The 24,077-nt window shown below is 36.2% G+C and overlaps 1 protein-coding gene and 1 non-coding gene across 11 annotated transcripts in view; both read right to left on the reverse strand.

Moving 5' to 3' along the window:
• Positions 1–24,077, reverse strand: part of LRRC49 (leucine rich repeat containing 49) — a 192,066-nt gene that overhangs the window by 134,756 nt on the left and 33,233 nt on the right. For 8 of the 10 annotated variants that reach the window (XM_036457120.2, XM_045587388.1, XM_036457148.2 and 5 more), the window contains 2 exons: positions 17,097–17,240; positions 1,050–1,111 (listed from right to left, as the gene is read on the reverse strand). In XM_036457120.2, coding sequence (XP_036313013.1) covers positions 1,050–1,111; positions 17,097–17,240 — 206 coding nt within the window. Of the gene's footprint in view, positions 1–1,049; positions 1,112–1,217; positions 1,342–17,096; positions 17,241–24,077 lie in introns of those variants that run through there. The other 2 variants (XM_036457166.2, XM_045587386.1) reach the window with 2 other exon arrangements.
• On the reverse strand, positions 13,718–13,824 carry LOC118709896. Its single transcript, XR_004985189.1, has one exon. It is a non-coding gene; the product is annotated as a U6 spliceosomal RNA (small nuclear RNA).

A 24,077-nucleotide genomic window follows, 5' to 3' on the forward strand; every position in this document is an offset into this window, starting at 1 on the left:
ATGGAAGAGCATTCAACACAAACTGAAAGAAAAGGAAAAATAAATAAATAAAATAAAAAGTCTTCCAGAAAACTTTAATGCTTTTCCACAGAAAATAAAAAAAGAGGGATTTAAGGTATCTTCTTTGAAATAATGCCTATTTTTAAAGTTCACCATTTGGATTTAATCTCTAACGCTTAGAAATACAGCACAGGGATACAGGTAATACAAGTCTGATAAAGGAGGAAAAAGATGAAAACAGAAAATGCACAAAAACAAACTAGTTTTTAATAATCAAAGCATAGGCCTAGAGGCCAGGAAGAGATGTGCTTTAAACTCTTTTATTCTTAATTCTTACCAAAGAACAGCCTTGAAGTAAAACTAAAGAATTTAGGAGTAGTTAGTTATGAAACCCAGTTCAAACTAAGTGGCTAGGGGGAAGAAGGAAAAGAAAAGAATTCGAGAAGGAATAGAGGTCCCTTCTCACTGAAAAATCTGACTGTTTGTTTCAGCTCCAGTTCTGAAATCTCCCACATTGACCCATTGACAGTGAGGGAGACTTTATCACAATATAAAGAATGATATGTTTCAAATATTTGTAAAGCAAAACTTATACATTCATATATATGTTAGTATATAGTCTCTTGGCAGCATTCATTCTAAGTAGGGATAACTAGCAAATGTCTCTGACAAATACAGCCAGCTACATCAAAACTGCTTAGTAGATAATTTATGAAAGAAATTCTAATTCAACTGACCAGTGCAATAAGTGTCAAACAAAAGACAGCAAAATTTATGTTGAAATTTCCACATTTTACAAAAGAGCAACCTGAAGTATAATGGAATAAAAAGCATGTTACATAAATTTCATTATTTTAGTATGAGAGGCACTGATACACACAGAGCTTTGTTTTTCTACAAAGAACTTTGTCACCAATGGCCCTATCATTTTCCAATTTAAAATCTCACATGTCAATAAATTCTCCAAGGTACTTACAATCTTAATTTAAAACACTATAAACTACACAATCAAGTTATTAGTAAATGACAAATTGTGAGTTTCCACTTACTTAGATATATTGTTGAAGCTGAGAAACAGACGTTGGAGGCAGGGTAAATTATCCACATCTCTCTAGAAGGAAACAGAAAGCAAAATTTTCAGCCAAAAGCAAAAGAAATATTATAAATGCCTTCTTGCTCAGCTGTTGAAATAAATAGTCAATTCTAGTAACTGCAACCTTGCTAGACCATAGATTTCTCCTGGACATTGAGCTCCATTCTTCTCCACTGCAGATTAAAGGGGAGGGTTTCAGAACATCCGCAGCACAAGCTGCACCACTCACAAGGTAAAACACTGACGAGAACAGAGAAATGCTGCTGCTAGCCTCTTTAAGCATGCTTTTGGGAAAGAAGCCAAAATGCTTCTTCAGCATTTGAACATAGCACAAATGTAGTATGATCAAACATTTGTTAAAATTCATTTTTAAAAGGAAGCCATTCTAATGCTTTAAATTTTAAATTTATGCAATTTGCTTTCCAAATAGTACTAGAATTTCAAAGCAATTTACCTCACTATTCTGAAACCTTTGGAAATATACCACTCAGTTACAAATGAACAAAGCACAAACAATTCCTCCATAAAACTAAATGCAGATCATAGTGTCACTGAAAGGCACCATAAGGGCAATTTCCATTCTAAACAAGAATAGGAGGTTCTTGTAATTGGAACTTTACCCTTTTCTGTTAAGGTACAGCACTCAGAAGCAAACTTCTGCTGTTTACATGTAATTACAGTCAGCAAATATTGAAATTTTTGGCCCAAATTACTTCTAAAGTATTTTTATTGATTTTTTTAGAGAGAGAGGAAGGGAAAGGGAGAAAGATGAGAGCAGAACATTGATTATCTGCCTCCAGCACACCCTATATGGGGGATCAAGCCCACAACCCAGGCATTACCCTGACTGAGAATCAAACCAGTAACCTTTTGGTGCACAGGACAACATCCAACAACTGAGTCACACTGGCCAGGGCCCAAATGATTTTTTAAAATCCTAAAATAAAAACAAAGTTACCTAATCTCATTAAATGAAAAGACACAAACCTTCAGAAAAGTATGACATACTGGAGTGACAGTTAAGTGGAAGTTTAGTCTGCAATATCATTATTCACATAAGAAAAAGTATACAGTTGGAATTGTTGCAGGGGTAGGGTGGAAGTGGAAGGGAAGGTGACTCAGGATTTCATAGTATCCTAGAGGCTGAGAGCACAAGATTCCAGTTATCCTGATTTCCAGTGTAAAATCTCACATGTCAATAAATTTTTAAAACAGCACATGGGTCCTCCAGCCTTCTCTCAACCCCTTAGGCCCTAAAGAGTGTAAAACAAATATAACTGCAGCTATCAAATCACCCACTCAGTACTCCATTCATTTGGCCCACCCCTGAGTTAGTGATTGCGAATTCGCTTCCATCTGTGAGTTAGCTGTGAGTTAGTGTTTTTAGAGCTTATCAACCAAGGTCAAAAAATAAGTCTGCATAAAGCAGTCCCTACAGTGGGTGATAGGCTCCACATGTTGGCAAACTTCTTGAACCACCTCTACCACCTACCTCACTCTCTGATATTCCCAGAAATGAGAGGGGAGTGGGTGGAAGAGTGATAGATTAGTAATAGAGCTAATTTTATTCCAGGGCTCTATTTTCCAAAGAAAATGGTAGCTTGCTTCCTATCTGCTCTCCAGAAGTATGGAGTCACAATCTAAATGAAAGCCCTCTCTATGCTCTTGGGGAATCCCTTCTCCAAATTCTCCCTGGAATCTACCTGAGATTTGCTGACATCCAACTGGAAGAAACTGAGTAGTAGCCTGGAATTCCACTAAATCAAGGCATCTTTTAAAAATTTATTTTTTGTCTCTGAGCTCCAGCCTACCACCTCCAAAGACTACAAACACCTTTCAAGACATACTTTTTGGCTTTTAAAATATGAAATCAAATTACATCAGGTGATAATTTGTGAGAAAAGTTTTTTAAACTTTATTTAAGTTATAATGTTTTATATTTATCTTCATTTATAAAATAAAATTTATCATGTCTTTATCAAATTTTCAAAATCAATAACTGTCATGACCTAATAGTTATAAAAAATATTCACAATAAATTGAAAAGCTAAAAATCAGAATTCAACTACATATATAACCACTTCAATAAACAGCCTTTCCAGCAGTTTAAAAAGCAAAATAATTACACAATCATTTTTGTTGTTCCAAATTTCATCTTTTAAAGAATATTATAACTTTTCTTTAATTTTTCTAGCAATTCAGAGGTATACGTTGTAATGAATTCGTAGCATAATTATGAGGGAATCAGTATTCAACAATCTGATTACTAAAAATGTTTAATTACTTTGGAGTGATGGGGAAAGGAGAAATTATGTAAAAAAGCTAAATCCTCATAACTTTGAAAAAAAGTCACCATATTTCATTGCCAAGCATTAAACTCAACAGTTCTTCTGGAGATTACAATATCATAGGCAGAAAAACTATGGCAAAGAGGCAATAATGTTAACATACTTAACATGAGAAGATAATAAAATAAAATATTTATATACAGTTTATAGCTCATTTGTTATTAGTCTGCTCACAGTCTCAAATTTACTATATTTAACAAATTGCAATTCTGAGAATCACATTCAAAACTTTTTTGAAGATTCAAAACAATTTTATATATTTTAAAAAAATATAATCATTTTTAAATGGATTTAAATAAAACTACAAAATTATTGAGATTATAATTCTTTATTTTTCAAAAGCATAATAACTTGCCATTTGATAAATATCCTTGTCCTATTCTGCTCAGTGTTTTCCACATTCTTAAACTTCACAAAAGAACTAAATGATTTAGCATTTTGACCATGTGTATAACATCTATTTCTGGAGCTATTTTTAGAGATGCTCCTGCAGAGGAATAAGGAAGAAGAAAGGCAAGAAACAAAAGCTTTGGCATGTATCAAGTAGAACAAAGATGGTCATAATAAAATCACAGTTACTCTCATCTTGTTATTTAGTCTGTCATACAAAAAAAAGTCAGAGTAAAAAATTTATAGAGGAGATTGATTTAATTTTGAGAACTGGAAACATATTTATTAACAAAGCATAATAAATTTGGGGGGGAAAAGAAAAAGTTACATTTTTATTAAAAGGTTTATTAAATTAATTTCAACATGCTTACTTGCTACAGTCATCACTTTGTGACAGAGACACATATTACATGAGGATAATATGTGTAAGCCATCACATCAATGACTCTAATCACATACAGTGGAACCTTGGTTCTTGAATTTAATTCTGAACCAAATTGTTCAGAAATAGGAGATGGTAGAGAAAGGTTTGACTGAATTTAAATGCCAGTGAAGAAAAGCCCATTATTTGGTCTGTTACCCAAAGGCATTAATATGCATATTTGCTTTTTATACTTGCTTACTACCCTTTAGATGGCAATAAGTATCAGTCAACCTAGCTGCAAGTTACTCTTTAAGTAACTCTTTTCTTCTATGCACTGTTGTAAATCCTCTCACACAAAGAAAACAATAAAAGGGAACTGGAAATTATACTGATAACAGCCACTGAGTGTCTGACTACAAAAGATCCTAGTCTTTATAATCTAGGAGGGATAGATTTAATAGCTATGAGGAAAAAAAGAAAAAAGCCTCAATTTCATAATCATAGGTTTTTCCTCACTTGAATTTGTAGTTCAAATTTACATTACATGCTTGATCTAACAAAATGCCTCATAAAAAATAGTCCTTAGCATTCATGCCCCTATCACTACTGGCAAAACTTGCTGAAAGACACAAACTCAACTCAGGCTTTAATAACATTCTGACTATCCCAAGCTACTAACCTATGGGGGGAAGGGGGGAGGGGAAATATTAGAATGAGCAAGAGTCAGTAGACATTTCAGAAAGCAAATGTAGAACTGCCAAAAAATTGACCTCTCCCTGCCAGCACCCACCCCACCCCCTATGCACATGCCTTTACCCCCCTACTGTCTGTGGCCATTGGTTATGCTTATACGCATGCATACAAATCCTTTGGTTGATATCTTACCACACACCTCCAGTCTCCCCTGCCCTCCCTCTGAGGTTTGACAGTCTGTTCCATGTTTCTGTCTCTAGATCTATTTTTGTTCATCCATTTATGTTGTTCATTATATTCCACAAATGAGTGAGATCATGTGATATTCATCTTTCTCCAACTGGCTTATTTCGTTTAGCATAATGTTCTCCAGGTCTACTCATACTATTGCAAATGGTAAGAATTCTTTCTTTTTTTTACATCACCAGAGTATTTCATTGTATAGATGTACCACAGTTTTCTAATCCACTCATCTGCTGGTGGGCACTTAGGCTGTTTCCAAATCTTAGATATTTTAAATTGTGCTGCTATAAACATAGGGTGCATATATTCTTTCCGATTGGTGTTTCTGATTTCTTGGGATATATTCTTAGAAGTGGGATTACTGGGTCAAATGGGAGTTCCATTTTTAGGATGGTTTTTTGTTTGTTTATTTTTTGTTTTGTTTTGTTTTTAGGAAGCTCCATACTGTTTTCCACAGTGGCTGCACCAGTCTGCATTCCCACCAGCAATGTACAAGGGTTCCTTTTCTCCACATCCTGGCCAGCACTTGTCATTTGTTGATTTGTTGACAGCCATTCTGACAGATGTAAGATGGCACCTCATTGTTGTTTTGATTTGCATCTGGGATGATTAGTGACTTTGACCATATTTTCATGTCTCTTGACCTTCTGTATGTCCACTTTTGAAAAGTGTCGATTTAGGTCCTTTGCTCATTTTTTGATTGGATTGTTTATACTTCTTTTGTTAAGTTGTATGAGTTCCCTATAAATTTTGGAGATTAAACCCTTATTGGAGATAACATTGGCAAAAATGTTCTCCCATGCAGTGCACTCTCTTGTTGTTTTGTTAATCATTTCTTTTGCAGGGCAGAAGTTTTTTATTTTGATGTAGTCCCAGTTGTTTATTTTTTCCATTGTCCTGAGCTGTATTGTAAAGATATTGCTACAACATACACTGAGTGGCCAGATTATAATGATCTCTAAACCCATAGTAACCTGGCCACTCAGTGTGTGTGTGTGTGCGTGTGTGTGTGTGTGTGTGTATTAGAGACCTAGTGCATGAATTCATGCATGGGTGGGGTCTGGCCAGCCTGGCCAAGGGGAGGGAACATGCGGTTTGCCAGACTGCCTGCTGCTCGAACTCCTGGTAGAGTAGACAATTTGTATATTAGCCTTTTATTATATAGGATATACACTGAGTGGCCAGATTATTATGTGTTCAGAGATCATAATAATCTACCCCCCTTAGTGCTGCCTATGGCTTCTTCGGTTTCCCATCTTACCTTTAAGTCTTTTATCCATTTTGAGTTTATTTTTGTGTTTGGTGAAGTTGGTGTCCTAGTTTCATTTTTTTGCATGTATCAGTCCAATTTTTCCAACACCATTTATTGAAGAGACTGTCTTGACTCCATTGTATGCTCTTGCCTACTTAGTCAAATATTAATTGAATATAGTGGCTTGAGTTGATTTCTGAGTTCTCTGTTCTGTTCCATTGATCTATATGTCTGTTCTTGTGCCAGTACCAGGTAGTTTTGAGAACAGTGGCTTTGTATTCATTGTTTAATATCATGCTATTTAGCCTCAGTGTGTTTGAATATTTTTGAAATCTTTTATTATAGTTGATTTCTAATTTTATGCCATTGTGACCCAAGAAGATGCTTGATATGATTTCAATCTTTTTAAACTTGCTTTGTGTCCTAATATGTGATCTATCTTTGAGAATGTCCCGTATGCATTTGAGAAGTATGTATGTTCTGTAGCTTTGGGATGAAATGTTCTGTAACTATTAATTAAATCCATCTGATTCAGTGTGTCATATAGGGTTCCTGTTTCCTTGTTAATTTTTTGTCTGGAAAATCTATCCAGTGATATTATTGGGGTCTTAAAGCCCCCTACTATGATTGTATTGCTGTTGATCTCTCCATTAAGGTCCTCCAGAAGTTTTTTTTTATATATGTAGGTGCTCCTATATTGGGTGCATACATATTTACCAGAGTTATATCCTCTTGTTGGATCAATCCCTTTGGTATTATGAAGTAGCCTTCATAGTCTCTTGTTATGGCCTTCATTTTAATGTCTATTTGTTCAAATATGAGCATTGCTACCCCCGATTTTTCTTTTCTTTTTTTTTTTCATTTCCATTGGCATGGGAAAATTTTTCTATTCCTTCACTTTCATCCTGTATTAGTCTTTTGTTCTGTGGTGAGTCTCTTGTAGGCAGCATATATATGAGTCATGTTTTCTTATACATTCAAGCTATCCTATAGCTTTTGATTGGGATATTTTAATCATTTACATTTAAGGTTATTATTGTTACTTCTTCCTTCCTAATCTGGATGTGTTTTATTTATTTTTCTTTACAGAGACTACTCAGCTATAAAAAAAAGATGAAATATTGTCATTTGCAACAACATTCGTGGATCTTGAGGGTACCACACTAAGTAAAATAAGACAAATGGAAAAGGATAAATACATGATTTTACTCACATGTGAATATAAAACAAAAAAAGTGACAAATAAACAAAACAAATACAAACTTAAAGATACAGAAAGCAGCTTGATGGTGATCAGTGGGGAAGAGTAGATGGGGAGGGCAAAATTGGTAAAGGGGGTCAAATATATGGTAATGAATGGAAAGTAGACTTTTGGTGGTGAGCATGAATTATACTGTATATAGATAATTACATTATAATGTTGTACACCTGAAATTCATATAATGTTTTAATCAATGTTACCTTGATTTAAAAAAGAAGCTGTGCATTCTTTATAAGAAAAAGGTCGAGAATTAAAGAACTTAACATGATACACTGCTTCTGTTGATATTCCTACCAAAAGTATATAATCTAAATATTATCACAAGGAAACATCACTAGACAAGCCAAAATTGAGGGACGTACTATTAAATAATAAACTAATAGTCTTCAAAAATTTTGGAAACTTCTGTGCCTTGCAGGTTTTGCAGTGAACCTTAAACTTCTCTAAAAAATTAAAAGCTTAATAAAAGAAAAAAAATCTTATAAAAAATGCCCATGTTGTGAAATACAAAGAGATTCAGGTACACTTCCAGATCAAACAAGAATAGGGAGGCATAACTAAATGCAATCTTGGATTTTCTTTGCTTTAATAGACAGACATTACTGAGACAATTGAAAAAATCTGAATGGATTAAATATGTTAGGTAATGCTATATAAAGCCTAATATGCAAATTGACTGAACAGCAGAATGACCAGCTGAACAACCAGTTGCTATGATGTGCATTGACAACCAGGGGGCAGATGCTCAAAGCAGGAGCTGCCGCCAGCCAAGGCATGTGCCAGCGGGTCCCACACCCAATTGCCCTACCAGTTGCCCCACAGAGAAAGGTAACCAGCGGTGGTGCCAGGGGGTGAAGCTAATAAGCTGGCAGTGCCAGACTGGCCAAGACAGGTACCACTGAGAGGCATAGGTGGGGAGCTTGATCACCCTGCCAGTAACCCCACAGATTAGCCCTGATCACCTGCCAGGACTAGGGATCCTACCCATACACGAATTTTGTATACTGGGCCTCTATTATAAAATGTTAATTTTATTTATTATTATTATATAGTAGAATTATAAAATGTTAATTTCCTGGTTTTTATCACTGTAATGTGGTTACATAGGAAAATTCCTTGATTTTAGAAAATGCACACTGACATATGTGAAGATAAGGATGCGTAATGCCTGAAATTTACTCTTAAATGGTTCAGAAAAAATAGAGAAACAGAAAGACTGGAATATATAAAGAGAAAAGAAGAGTTGAGAGAATCAAGAGAATATAAAGCAAATGTACTAAAATGCTATCATTTAAAAAATATGAATAACAGTTACTGGTAATTACTATACCATTATTGCAACATTTTCTGAAATTATGTCAAAATTTAAAATGTTAAAAGGCTAAGGAATAAAAAAGATATACCAGGGAAAATAACCAAAAGAAAGCTGATATTAACATTATACAAAATAAATGTTAAGACAGGAAGTATTATTAGCCTCCTGATACATACAAACATACCTAGAACAGTGCCTGGCATAGGACCCATGCTAAAAAATTCTTGTTGAATGAAGAAATGAGTAATAAAGATATTTAATACATAATGAAAAAAGGAACAGTTTACCAGAAAAATGCACCAATTTTAAACTTACGTATACTTAGAAACATAGCTTCAAGTACTGAGTATAACTAAGCAAATATATTAATAAGTATTGACTATAAGTACTAACAAGGCAACAATGCAAACCTCAACAAATGCCGAAGAACCAATTACATATAATTCACATTCATCAGCCACAATACAATAAATTAGAAAAGAATGACAAGACAATCCATATTAAAAATTTTAGATATATTTCTTAATAGCACATGGCTCAAAGAAGAAATAATGATATAACTCAGAAAGTATCTCGAACAAAATGATAATAAAACTACTAAATTGCAAAACTTGGGAGAAGAAATTATAGTAATTCTTAGAGAGAAATTTGTAACCTTAAGGGATCATATAAAAAGAACTAAAAAAAAAACACAACGAAAACCATGGTATCAAATATCCAGCACAAAACCTTAGAAAGAAAATAGAGGGAATAAAAGATAACATCAAAAATCTACAAAAATATATTTTTTAAAAGCTATCAGAGAGGTTCAATAAAGCCAAAAGCTGGTTTTTTGAAACCATTAGAAAAATACACAACCCTCAAAAAAAAAAGAGTACAAATAAGCATCAGTAGAAGTGATAAGAGAGACATGACAACAAATAGAACATTAAAAAAAAAAGTGAATTTAGATGAAAGAAAACTATTACACATCAAAACTGATGCCCACTATTATTACTGAGTTCAATAGTTTAAAATTACCCTATTTAACAGATAAGTTACATCAACTATTCAAGGAACAGATCATCCTTATCTTATATAAACTGAAATTTATACTAGAGGCCCAGTGCACAAAATTTGTGCACCAGAGGTTGTGGTTCCTCAGCTCGGCTTTCACCCTCTCGTAATCCAGGACCCCTCGGGGGATCGGAGGATGTTCGACTTCTGGTTTAAGCCCGATTCTGCAGGTTCCTAACTGCTCACCTGCCTGCCTGATCACCTCTAACCACCTCTTGCCTGCCTGCCTGATCGCCGCTAACTGCTCATCTGCCTGCCTGATCCTCCCTAACCACTCTGCTTTCCTTCCTGACTGCCCACCTGCCTAATCACCTGTGTGCCTGATCACCCCTAATTGCCTTTGCCTGCCTGCCTGATTGCCCTTAACCTCTCCCCTGCCTGCCTGATAGCACTTAACCACCTCTGCTTCGGCCTCCACCATGGTGGCTTTGTTCAGAAGGACATCTGTAATGATGTCCAGAGGTCGATCAGCTGTCCAGTCTAATTAGCATATTATGATTTTATTATTATAAACTAAAATAAAAATTCACAATTAAAATGGGAAGCACCCACAATATACTGTACAAGGCTAGTATGACCTTCATACCAGAAAAGAACAATAAAAATAAAAGAAAATACAGGCCAATCTTATTTATTAACATAGATGTAAATATTATAAATAAATTATTAACAAAAAAAATCAGGAATGTATATAATATACATAATGACCAAAAATATTAGAATGACTTAGGATTACAAAATCTTACAATTTTCAAATTTAATTTATCAAAGAAGAACCCATATGATCAATATAAAAATTGAAGAAAAATCATTTAATAAAACCCCAAAACCATTCATAATATAAACCTTAAGCAGAGGATAATTTCTTCAGACTGATAAATGGCATTTAGACACAGCTGGTGATAAGAAATAAGGTATTTTTACTTCTTCAACCGACTTTGTACTGGAGGTTCAGTCAAACTTGAAGTTGAGTCAAACAAGTAGATACAAAATCTACAATAGGGAAAAATTATCATTGTTTGTAATATATATACATATATATCCTACCTAATAAAAGAGTAATATGCAAATTAACCATCACTCTGCTACACCTACCAGCCACGCCCACCAGCCATGCCCATCAGCCAATCAGGGCTTGTGTGCAATTGAACCCCAACCAAGATGGCTGCAGCCACAGAGAGTAGGGTTTCTTCAGCAATGGAGGAAGCCAAGCTTTCCACATACCCTGGCTGGCCTAGGCCTCCTCTAAAGGCTACAAAGTTTCAATTATGGAAGATAAATCCCAAGAAAAATCAGGGCAGCCACAAAGCTTGAGAGAGCAGGCTAGGGTTGCCCCCAAGATTTCCACCTGCCCTAACTGGCCTAGGCCTCCACTCCAGGCTACAAAGTTTCAATTGTACAAGATAAACCCCATATACCAGGGACCCCGCTTGGGTCACTTGGGAGGCAGAAGGGGGGTTCTGGGGAGGGAGACATGGCCAGCCTGCAAACCACCACAGGCCCCTCACCCAGGCCACACCACGCCCCAAGGGAACCCCCACCCTAATCCAGCACAATCTTCAGGGCAAACCAGCTGGCCCCCACCCATACATCAGGCCTCTATCCTATCTAATAAAAGAGTAATATGAAGATTGACCATCACTCCAACACACAAGCTGGCTGACCCCAAGTGGTCAACAAATCAATTCAGTAGGTTGAGACCAACATTTTTTTTAAACCAACATTTTTTAATGAAATATAATGGAATCAAATAGGATATACTAGAATGGATTACAGTAAGGGTAGGGTATAGTTTCATGAAATGCTTGCTCCATTACTTATAATGAAATCACATAAATATGCATTAAGTATGTGGGTTTCAATATAAGTGTTTTATTGCCATAAATTATGGCTAAAAATGTTTGAAAGCCACTGACCTATTGACAGTGTTATTATAGGCACAAAAATACATGGAAAAAAAAAGTTATCTGCATCACTCTTAATAACAAAAAATTAAAAATAATATTATTTTTCATAAATAGAAGAATGACTATTTAGTTGCAATAATATAGTACAGTACTATATAATAATGAAAATTAGTAAACCAGAACTACAGGTATCAACATAGATAAATCTCAAAACATAATGGCAATAAAAACAACTTACAGAAGATACATACACTACCATTTATAGGACATTTAAAAGCATGCAAAAGAATTACTTCATATTATTTAGGGTTACATACAGATATGGGAGAAAAACAGACATTCCTGGTGTTAACGAAAGAACACTGAAACCTGTAAAGAACTATTTTTTAGTTTATTTGAGCCAAACTGTCGACATATGCCGGGAAGCAGAACCTCAACAGATTGAGATAATGCTCCAGAGAATGGCGGGTTATGTTTCTATATTTATACATTGCAATCAAAGGAAAGGGACTTAGGTGAGTTACATGAAATTCATTGGTGATAGTTTAAGGAGGTGGGACAGAGCGAAGAGGGGAAACCTCTGGGATAGGGTAAGAGGTTAAATAATGGACATGAGCTTCTTTTACAGAGATGGGTACAGGATACTCTAAAGTAATTAACAGTTGACAATTAACTTGATAACAATAACAATGAGGGAATGTCTTGAGGCCATTTGTTGTGACCTGAGGGGTCCAGGGTAAAAAGAAAGTACAAGTTATATCTCAGGGATATGTTATCTTAGATGCAGGAAGGCAAGTGGGCTCAGTAAAAGTAGATCAAAGTTGATCTTTGTCAGGTGAAATATCTAGGACATGACTACCTACTATACTCTGTTAGATATTTAATTTTCAAACCATCTTTTGTGGTTATCTTAGGTCTCTGGGTTTGCAAGACTGCCATGTAGGTCTTTCCTGAGCTTGTCAGGTTAGCATGTGGCTCTTTTCTTTCACAATGGGATAAACACCAAATTCACAATGGGGTTACCTCTGCAAAAAAGGAAGAAAATGTGATGGGGGAGAGATACACAGTGAGAGGGCAGGACATGGCGAGGATGAGCTCCCGACTCCACCCCGCAGGGCGAAGTTATCCCTAGCCCTCACCCAACCAATCAGGGTTAGCTGAGGCAGTGACATCACCACCGACCAGAGTAAAACCTCTGGACTGGGAGAAGTTCGCTCTCTCTTCCGCCATGCTGCAGGCGTGGGTGGGAGGGGCCCACGCTAGCATGGAGAAGGCTCTTTTGTTTATTGCATCAGACTCGGCTCCCTGGTGGTCCTTGGGGATCACGAAGTCTGGGCGTAACACACAGAAGACCTCAACTATTATTTGAAACATTTTTAATTATTAAGTTGATTGGTGGATACACAAATGTTGAATATTACTTTCTATTCTTTTGGGAATGTCTGTAATGTTTTAAAAGGGAAAATACCATGTAAACTAAAAAGACATGTGTTTTAAAATTTCCCAGAAAAAGATTTAGCAAATTTAACAAACAACTTTTCTACATCAAAAAATGAGATCTCTGAGAAGATGGTGAAATAGGTAGTATATTTATTTCATTTTATTCTTCTCAAAATTCAATGGGTGAAGCAAAACAAACTAACAAACAAACAAACACAAAATGAGTAAATCCATGGAAGCGATTTTAAAAAAGAGAGAGAGTTATCAACAACAGATCAACATTTTATAAATTTCAGGGAGCTAAAAGCAGAGAGGATAATATCAGAGGAGGAAAATGGTCTTTTTTTTTTTTTTTTTTTTTTTTTAACGCTTCACGAATTTGCATGTCATCCTTGCGGAGGGACCATGCTAATCTTCTCTGTATCGTTCCAATTTTAGTATATGTGCTGCCGAAGCGAGCATGGAAAATGGTCTTGCAAGGCTTGACAGGCCATAAAAACTGCGAACAATGCACTGCCCTGGGGGGTATGGAGGGAGAGGAAGATCATTATCGCTGCCCCCAGGACAAATCATCAGATATGGCCTGGGGACCCCCAACACCTGGGGGCCTTCCTGTAGGCCCTAGAAAGGGGTGTAACCATATCTGCAAAACAAAGACCCCAGAAGGTTATAAAAAGGGAAGCCTTCTGCCAGTTTCTTCACTCTGATTTGGAAATTATTCCCAGAGTCCACTAGTGTTAGTAAACAGGGCCCCTCCCTTTCTCTAGGAAGTGTGCCTGATATTTCTTTGGTCTTCTGCAACAGCAGATGATCTTGAACAGAGAAAACTTCAGCTCAACTCACAACAGAGCTGCTGCATTGCAAAGACATCAATCCTTTCTGACAGAATGCCATCATGCTCCATGATCCAAATCAGTACATACAAAGCGCACATGTGGACTGGTGGTTAACTGTGGCTAATCAAGTGGAAGTGTAATTAAAGGTCTGTCTACTCAACAGCTATTCCAGAAGTACCAACAAATCCATACGCCCCACCGAGCCCACCTCTACCCCAGCCATGCACACACACAACCACCTTGAAAGCAGCTGGCTGAGGAAACCCTTGGAGAGTTGAGATGTGGTCTCTAAATAAAGAGTATTTGTCAAGGAAGGATGGAAAGTGTAGGTGTTTTATCTATGGAGATGGTTAATAACTACTACAGTAGGAAAAGAGGTGGAAAAGGAATGGCAGTTTCACCTGGCACAAAAGATATTAAAGTCCTACCCCCAACAATAATAGTCTTTCTTATTTGGGCAATTACAGAGCAAGTCTGCTTTTCCCTTTCACTCACTCAAAAGTGAAGCCTGCCAGTATCGAATTGAACAGCTTACACAAATCTAGTAATCATACTAGGAAGAGATGTTATGGTTAAAAGGCCTATTAAGCTACACAGAGAACTAGCCACTACTTAACATGATCCTCATTTAAGGATTCCCAGCATTGAGAAAAATCAAAACAACAAAAGAAAAAGCAAAACTTTAAGTGTAATAACTGACCCTGGAATAAGATAAAGTGGGGGGTGGAAGGGGAGAATCTTCAGATTTAAAAGTCTGTTAGTTCTTTTAGAAAAATGCTTTAAAAAATAAGAGTTGGGTAAAGTTTCTTATGTATCCTTATATGTATACTCACAACTTCCTATAAATTAATATGCATCATACTTATATCCTGACAATGACACTATATGTACAATGTTTTAAACTTCAAGAAAGTAATATAATTTCCTTTTCCCTAAGATGTTTACTGCTGCCCAGGCTATAACAGTAATTAGACATGATACTAAATGAGAAATTTAAGGAATTTCCAGGATATGCATAATGCACTTTCCAAGAGAAAGACAAAATATAGACTGAAATATGCCAGAGCCAAGACATTTCTGTATCCTACTGTACCCAAACTTTTTGGATTCTTACCATATCCAATGTCCTAAGGACAGACTAAGTCCAGCAAACCTCAGCAAAGTTCCTAGAGACTTAGCAATGTAATAGGTAAACTCAATCTGTATGTCTTTCTTTTAACTAAGCCATTTCCAATATTTAAATCTATTCTGGGAGAGGGCCTGACAGAATTTAGAGACTCTGGAATAAATCCATGTCTTGAAGAAGGTTCTGAAATTATCCAAAAAAGATATGAGCATTATGTGACTCAGATTTCCTAGGAAAACTTCAAAATGCAACCAGTCTGTACAATGAGACCTAGAGGTAAGTCATTATCTGTCCTCCAGCCTTTCCAAGTATACTACTTAAGGTACACTTACTTATTTACCAAAGAACTCAATGTCTTGAAAAAGTTTAGTTAGATTGTGCCTTTGAAAGTGCTTAAATGATATTCAGAGAGAACCTAACACAGTTTTTCTATTGCATGTAAACAATGAAAACTTGTTAAAAGAACAAATAATGTTTTTATTAATCATTAGCAGTTTGCATTGCCTGTACATATCATACAATTGAAAGCAGTATTTTTAGTGCTCTTTAAATATTCCCACCTATTATTTAGTTGCTGAACTTGAGTAAAACTATAAACCTGACAGTCTCTTTTCAGAGTTCCAGGTTCGCCTTTCTGTAGTTTTGTCTCCACAATGCTTTACCTTTTTTTTCCTCTCACATGCCAGTTCTCTTACATCTTTATGTCTTTTTTTTTTTTTTTTTTCAGAATCAGAAAGCCAAAAAGGACCCTAGGAAAACTCTAACCCAATGCCTTTATTAAAAAAAGAAAGAAAAAGTAAACTGAGGCTTACACAGTTAAAGTGATTTGCCCAAGGTCACATAGGTAATGTAAGATAAAGCTCAGACCAGAACTAGGCCTCTGATGCACTATGCAATCCTCTTTTCACTATACAAGCTGCCTCTTTAAAAAATGCAATGAGCCCAGCCTGTGTTGTACAGTGGTCACGGTTCAATTCCTGGTCAGTGCACATGCCTGTGTTGCAAGCTTAATTCCCAGTAAGGAGCATGCAGGAGGCAGCCAATCAATGATTCTGTCTCATCATTGATGTTTTTATCTCTTCCACTCCCTTTCTCTTTGAAATCAATAAGAATAGATTTTAAAAAATAAAAATTGCAAAGAACATGATATTTATACATGCCTTCACAGCTCCAAAACTCCAAATTTCCCTTTGCAATAACCCATGAGCATTCAATCATTAATAAACTTCTTTCAAATGAATTCTATACCCATGAAAAAAAATAGGAAAGGATTCAGTATACATTTACACTAGCTGATTCATTTACTGATAATATTTCTATTCTGTTTTTAATTTTATATTTAAATTTTAAAATAGAAAAACACACAAATACTTCCCAAAATCAAAAATTATAAAGCTGCCGAAACCGGTTTGGCTCAATGGATAGAGCGTCGGCTTGGGAACTGAAGGGACCAGGGTTCGATTCCAGTCAAGGGCATGTACCTTGGTTGTGGGCATATCCCCAGTAGGGGGTGTGCAAGAGGCAGCTGATTGATGACTCTCTCTCATCAATGTTTCTAGCTCTCTATCTCTCTCCCTTTCTCTCTGTACAAAAATCAATAAAATATATATTTTAAAAAATTATAAAGTTTAATAATTATATCTACAAATTAAGTTCAAAAGGAAAATAATTAACTTAGCTGCTTATTTTGCATAAATCAATGCTATAATATTTATTTCATTTCCCTAAAGGAACAGCTAGGAATCTTACATTGATTCCATTTTAATACTTACCACAAAAGTAATCTGATTGTGTCGCAAGTTCAGTTCAGTTAGTGAATCCAGCCCATTAAGATTATCAACATGACTTAAAAGGTTCCTGGCAAGGTTTAAAACTCTCAAATCACACAAATGATTGACATTTTCGATTTTGGCAATCTGTTAAAGATGAGGAAGAGATGGTTAGCAGGCATAAGTCTCAGATATGTATGATGTAAAAAACAAAACTCAACTATAGAGCCATTGGACTAAGTGACCACTTATATGAAAACATTTAAAAATCTATTTCTCATCTCAGTGACATCAGAGGAATGGCAGCATGAGAGATCCTCTTGGTCTCTTCCCTTGAAATTTCAACAATTTGAACAGCTATAATTCAACAAAGGATTCCCTGCTCAACTCACAAACTCTGCACAATGAGCAAGTGGGGATGAACCCGGGAAGCAAGAAGTGAGAAGAGATCAAGTAGCTATGGACTCTGACTTGCAGCCAGAAGCTCACTGCAGGGCTCAGCCCAGAGAGAAGTGGAATCAGGTTATGAATGGCACTCTCTTCAACCCAGAGGAGGAAAGAGATTTAGTCAGCATTCCTGCAGGAGTGGATAGTATAAGCTGCATGTGAGTCCAGTGACCTGGGCAGGGATGAAACACACAAGTAAAGCCTCAGTTATTTGGCAATGGAACTGGCCGCTTTCCTTAACCACCACCAAAAGCTCGCCTCCCCTTACCCTTCATGTAGGGTTGCAGAGAACATTTTCTACAAACCTGAGAACTTGTACTACAGAAACACTCTTTCATTGAGTGAAAGGAACACTGCTACTAATGTCAGGATTGGGTGGAACTTCAGGGAAATGGCACAAAAGCCCACTAGTTGTCATTGCTTAGAGGGCAAAGCAACAAAGAAGGTAGCTTGGTTCCTCCAGCCCACTCCACAACTGCACAATGAGACTGCACTGCCAACAATGTATGGCCAAGGGAGACAGCACTGAGATTTCACAAATTTGGAGCCACATTATGCAACATGTTCCCCATAAGATTAGTCTCCTGAGACCTGCGTGACTGGATCACAGGGAAAGGCCCACCTTCTCAGGGAACAAAGGCCATTTTCTACCATCACCACAGAAATAAGAAAAACCAGAGAAGTGCAAGAGAGCTAAAAAAACAAAAACAAAAACAAAACAAAAAACCTACTGGAAAACAATAAAAATACTTCTTACAAATCTATTAGAAATGTGTCAATCATATATAAATGCCTAGACAGAGAAGGAGCCCATCAACTACATGAATAGCCAAGGTTATAAGACAACTCAGAAAGAATATGGAAAATCTCAAGAAAATAAACTTAAAGATATAGAAATATGTTATTTAAATGTCAGGGGATTCAAGATTGTAGTTCTGAAAAATTCAAGATTCAAGAAAACACAGCTAGGCAGTTTAATGAAATCAGAAACCAAATAAACAAACAAGTGCTTTACCAAAGAGTGGAAACTTTAAAAAAGATCCAAATACAAATTCTGAAGATGAAGAACTCAATAAAAGATATTAAGAATGAACTAGAGAGTATAGGAAGTAGAGAGGACCAGATGGGGAAAGATTAGTAATATTGAAAATAGAAATCTAGAAATAATGCAGAGGGAAGAAGAGAGAGACCTGGGCATAAAACAACAACAACAACAAAATTCTACAAGAACTATCTGACTCTATCAGAAAGCAATACAGAAATAATACGCATAGCAGAAGAAAAAGAGAGGGAGTAGGGAACAGAGAACCTATTCTAACAAACAGCTGATGTAAACTTCCCAAACCTATGTAAAGAGCTAATTCCTTGAATCCATGAAACAAACAGAATACCTAATTACTTTAATCCAAAAATACCTTCTCCAGGCACACTGTACTAAAACTGCCAAAATTAATTACAAAAAGAATTATCAAGGCAGTCAGAGAAGATAAAAAAGTAACCCATAAAGTAAAGCCCATTAGGATATGATAATATTGATACTTCTCCACAGAAATGCTACAAGCCAGAAGAGAGTGGATCTGAATATTCAAACTACTTAAGAGAGAAATTACCAGCTTAGAATAATATATCCAGCAAAGTTATCCTTCAAATATGAAAAAGAAATACTTTTCCAGATGTACAGATGCTGAGGGAATTTATCACCAAAAAACCTCCATTGTAAGAATTACTTGAAGAGGTTATTCTATCTGAAACAAAGAGCATAAGGTCATAACACTATGAGTAAGATCTCATCAACAAACTTACAGCATGAACAAATAATCTGTGATAACAGTTACATAAAAATAGAGGGGGTAAAGGTCTCGATTTGTAAAGAAGGCTGGAGATCAAATGGATTAAAAAAAAGGACTATTTTATATATAAAACTTTCTTTTTCGTAAACCTAATGGTAAATACACACACACTGAAATACATAGCTTAAAAAATAGGGAAGAGGAATAAAGTATGAAAAACAACAGAAACACAAAGGATAAGAACCAATGGAGGCACAGAGCTGCCAGAAAACAAAAGATAATATCATTACAGGGAATCCTCCTACATCAATAAATACCATAATATAAATGGACTTAATTCACCAATAAGGTAAGTAATAGCATATTGGATCAAAAACAAAATCAAACCACATGCTGCCTTCATGACACACATCTACGATGCAAAGACAAAAACAGATTCAAAGTGAAAAATGAATCTCTAAGCCACATGTGTCAAACACAAGGCCCGCGGGCCAAATCCGTCCCGCCAGGTCTTGCAATGTGGCCCGCACCACGCTGTCATCACTGCACTCCGCTGCGTTTCCATCACAATGACAGTTTATGACTGTTCAGTAAACCATTTGGCCCGCGATTTAGGCTGGATTTTAGATTTTGGCCCCTTCTCTGATTGAGTTCGACACCCCTACTCTAAGCAAACAGCGTCCATAGAAAAAACAGTTGTAACCATAGTTATACCTGACAAAATAGATTTCAAGATAACAAAGGTAATAAAAGACAATGATGGACATTTTATAATGATACAGGGGACACTACGTTAAGAAGCCATAACACTTCCCAATATATGTGTACTCAATAAGGAGCACCAAAATATATAAAGCAACTGCTAACAGAACTAAAAAGAGAAACTGATAAAAACAGAAGGGGACCTAAATACTCTACTGACAGCTGTGATTAATCATCCAAACAGAAAATCGGTAAAGAAATATCATCCTTAAATGATACATTAGATCTAATAGACATAATCAATTTATACAGAGGCTTTTATCTCAGCACATGGAACAGACTCAAGGATAGACCATATGTTGGGACACAAACCTATCCTTAACAAATTTTAGAAAACTGAAATCATACAAAGAATATTAGCTTACATAATACTTTGAAATTAGAAAATAACTGCAGAGAAACCAAGATGGTGGCATAAGGAATATACCTGTATGTGCTGCCCCTCACAACCACACCAAAACTATAACTAAAAGTCAAAACTACTATCATCCAGAACCATGGAAAAGCTGGCTGAGTAGAAGTTCTACAACAGAAGGAAAGAAATAAGCTCATTGAGACTGGGAAGGAAGTGCAGAGGTGCGGAGGAGTAGAGATACAGAGGCACGTGAGTCAGGCTGGCAACTGGGTGCACTGTTGTTTTTTTTCAATTGGAAGAGAGATACAAGCTTCCAACTTCTCTGAACTCTAGTTTCCAGTGAGACTCTGGGGACCCAGACTCTTATGGGGAGAAACTGGACTATCTGGCATTGGGTCTGAAAGCGAGGGTGGCTTTTTCACAGAGGTGCTCACAGGAATCATTGTTACTGCATGGGAGTGCAGGAAGAAGGGAAGCAGAGAAGGCTGACTGGCAGCCATCTCTGTATGCTCAGCCCTGGTGATTACCTGAGACCCCACCCTACCCAATTTACAACCCCACCCAAGCTATAGGCAGCAACTTTTGCATATGAATGACCTGTCCTTTCACAGCCTAACCTAACAAACTGAAGCTAGGTCAGAGAGCTCTAAAACTTCCAAACCCCAAACAAAGAGGAGAACTTTTCAGATCTCACTGTAGCTCCTACAGGAAGGCAGGGAGGGGAAGGCCTCAGGCAGTGGCTGACTTTGCACCTCCTTGGTGATCCAGGAGCCAGTGTACCTAGTCATCAGAGTGAAACAATACCAGATTTGAACTCCTCACCTCCATAAGTGACACACTCAAGAGGCAGACTCAGTGATCACCAAACCCCTGAAGCAAGTCCTGCCCCATAAGGGTATCTCCAGCATAGCAGTTCTTCCATTACAAACACAGCATGTCCTCACAGACAACTGACCTGGAGGTCAATTTCTCCTAGTGATACAAACAGCAATCAAGGCTCATCTACAACAAGACCTTGCACTGAGCCCACAAAGGAGTACACCAAGAATGTCCACCTCAGGTGATTGGGAAAGCTAAGCCACTGGGCCCTAGAGGACACCTACCACACAAAGCCACTCCATTAACACAGGGAAGCAGCCAAAATTCAAAGACAAAGAAACAGATCACAAATTAAAGAAATGGAGGAAATCAAACTATTGGATATAGAGTTCAAAACCACAGTTATAAGGTTACTCAAGAACTTCTAGAAACTTCCAAGAAACTTAGTGAGACCTATGAGGAACTTAGTGTGACCTTCAAGGAACTTAGTGAGAATGCCAAAAAAAATAAAAAGAATCAGTCAGAAATTAAGCATACACTGACTGAAATAAAGAATAATATGCAGAGATTCAATAAGTAGACCAGAGGATCCCAAGAACCAAGTCAAAGATTTGAAATACGAGGAAGCAAAAACACTCAACCAGAAAAGAAAAAAGAATCCAAAAATATGAAGATAGTGTAAGGAACCACTAGGACAACTTTAAGCATACCAATATCAGAATTATGGGGTTCCAGAAGAAGAGGAAGAGCAAGATATTGAAACCTATTAGAAGAAATAATGACAGAAAACTTCTCCTGCCTAGTGAAAGAAACAAACTTACAAGTTCAGGAAGCACAGAGAACCTCAAAGAAGAGGAGTCCAAAGAGGACCACACCAAGACACATCATAATTAAAATGCCAAGAGCAAAGGACTAAGAGAGAATCATGAAAGGAGCAAGAGAAAAACAGTTAATCACCTACCTACTGTCAGCTGATTTCTCAACAGAAACTATGCAGGCCAGAAGGGAGTGGCAAGAAATATTCAAAGTGATGAAACTATGCAGGCCAGAAGGGAGTGGCAAGAAATATTCAAAGTGATGAATATGAAGAACCTACAACCAAAATTACACTACCCAGCAAAGCTATCATTTAGAATTGAAGGTCAGATAAAGAGCTTCACAGATTTTAAAAAAAGCTAAAGGAGTGCATCACCACCAAACCAGGATTATATAAAATGCTGAAGGGCATTCTTTAAGAAGAGAAAGAAGAAGAAAATGGTAAAGATAAAAATTATGAACAACAAAGTGACAATAAATACATATCTATCAACAAGTGAATCTAAAAATCAAGTTAACAAATCTGATGAACAGAATAAACTGGTGAATATAATAGAATCAGGGCATAGAAAGGAAGTGGACTGACAATTCTAGGGGCAGAGAGGGGAAAAGGCGAGTGAGGGGACAAAAATCTTACACCTGTGGATGAGGACAGTGGTGGGGATAAGGGCATGGGGTAGGGGGTGGGGAACTGGGTGAAGGGAGCTATGAGGGGAAAAAGAGGAACATCTGTAATATGAACAATAACAATTTATTTTAAAAAAGAAAACAACTGCAATAAGGAAGTAAAAATCCCTACAAATATTTAGAGATTAAAGAAAACACTACTAAAAAATGACTGGTTAAAGAAGAAATAAAAGGTCAGCAAAAAATAGAGAGAGACAAATAAGAATGACAATATGATATAACAAAACTTCTGGAAGGCAGTGAAAGTAGCAATAAAAGGGAAGTTTATATCATTATTGGCTTATCTCAAAAAATAAGAAAAATCTCAAGTAAATAACCTAACATCACATCTTAAAAAACTAATAAAGAAGAGCAAAAGCAGCCCAAAGTTGGCAGGAAAAAAAAAGGAAATCATAAAAATTAGAGCAGAAGAAATTAATAAGAAGACTACAGAAGAAATTAACACAGCAAAAAGCTGGTTCTTTGAAAAGATTGATAAAATTAACAAACCCCTAGCTAGACTCACTAAAGGAAAAAGAAAAGACTTATATACTAGAATACAAAATCAGAAATGAAAGAAAAGTTACTACAGATATTGCTATTATATAAAGGATCATACTAGAATACTAAGAAATACTATATGTCTGCCACCAAATTCAATAATCTAGAAGAAATAATCTAGAAATTTGGAGGTATCACACTACTTGACTTCAAATTATATTACAGATTTATAATAATCAAAACAGCATGGTATTGGCAGAAAAACAGACATGCAGACCAATGGAACAGAACTGAGATCCCAGAAATAAAACCACATGTAAATGGGCAAATACTTTTCCACAAAGGAGCCAAAAATACACATAAGAAAGCTTCTTGAATAGATGGTATTGGAAAACCACATGCAAAAGAGTGAAACTAGTTTGTTCCCATGTACAAAAAAATAATTCAAAATAGATGATAAATCTAAATATAAAATCTGAAACAATGTTACCTTTAAGAAAGCATAGGTACTATGCTTATGGATGTTGATCATAGAGAACATTTTATGAATTTTAACCCAAAGGGAGAGAAAGTCAAATATAAATAAATGGAACTAAAAAACTCTGCACAGCTAAAGAGATCCCAACAAAACCAAAAGGCAAACAACAAATGGCAGAAGGTATTTGCAAACAACAGCTCCAACAAGTATTTAATATCCAAAATATATAAAGAACTCATACAACTCAACACCAAAAAAAAAATCCAATTAAGAAATGGGCAGAGGAACTGACAAATATCTCTCTCAAGACATACAAATGGCTAACAGATATATAAAATGATGTTCAACTT

Source organism: Pipistrellus kuhlii, unplaced genomic scaffold (genome assembly GCF_014108245.1).
Source record: "Pipistrellus kuhlii isolate mPipKuh1 unplaced genomic scaffold, mPipKuh1.p scaffold_m20_p_1, whole genome shotgun sequence".
Classification (NCBI taxonomy): domain Eukaryota; kingdom Metazoa; phylum Chordata; class Mammalia; order Chiroptera; family Vespertilionidae; genus Pipistrellus; species Pipistrellus kuhlii.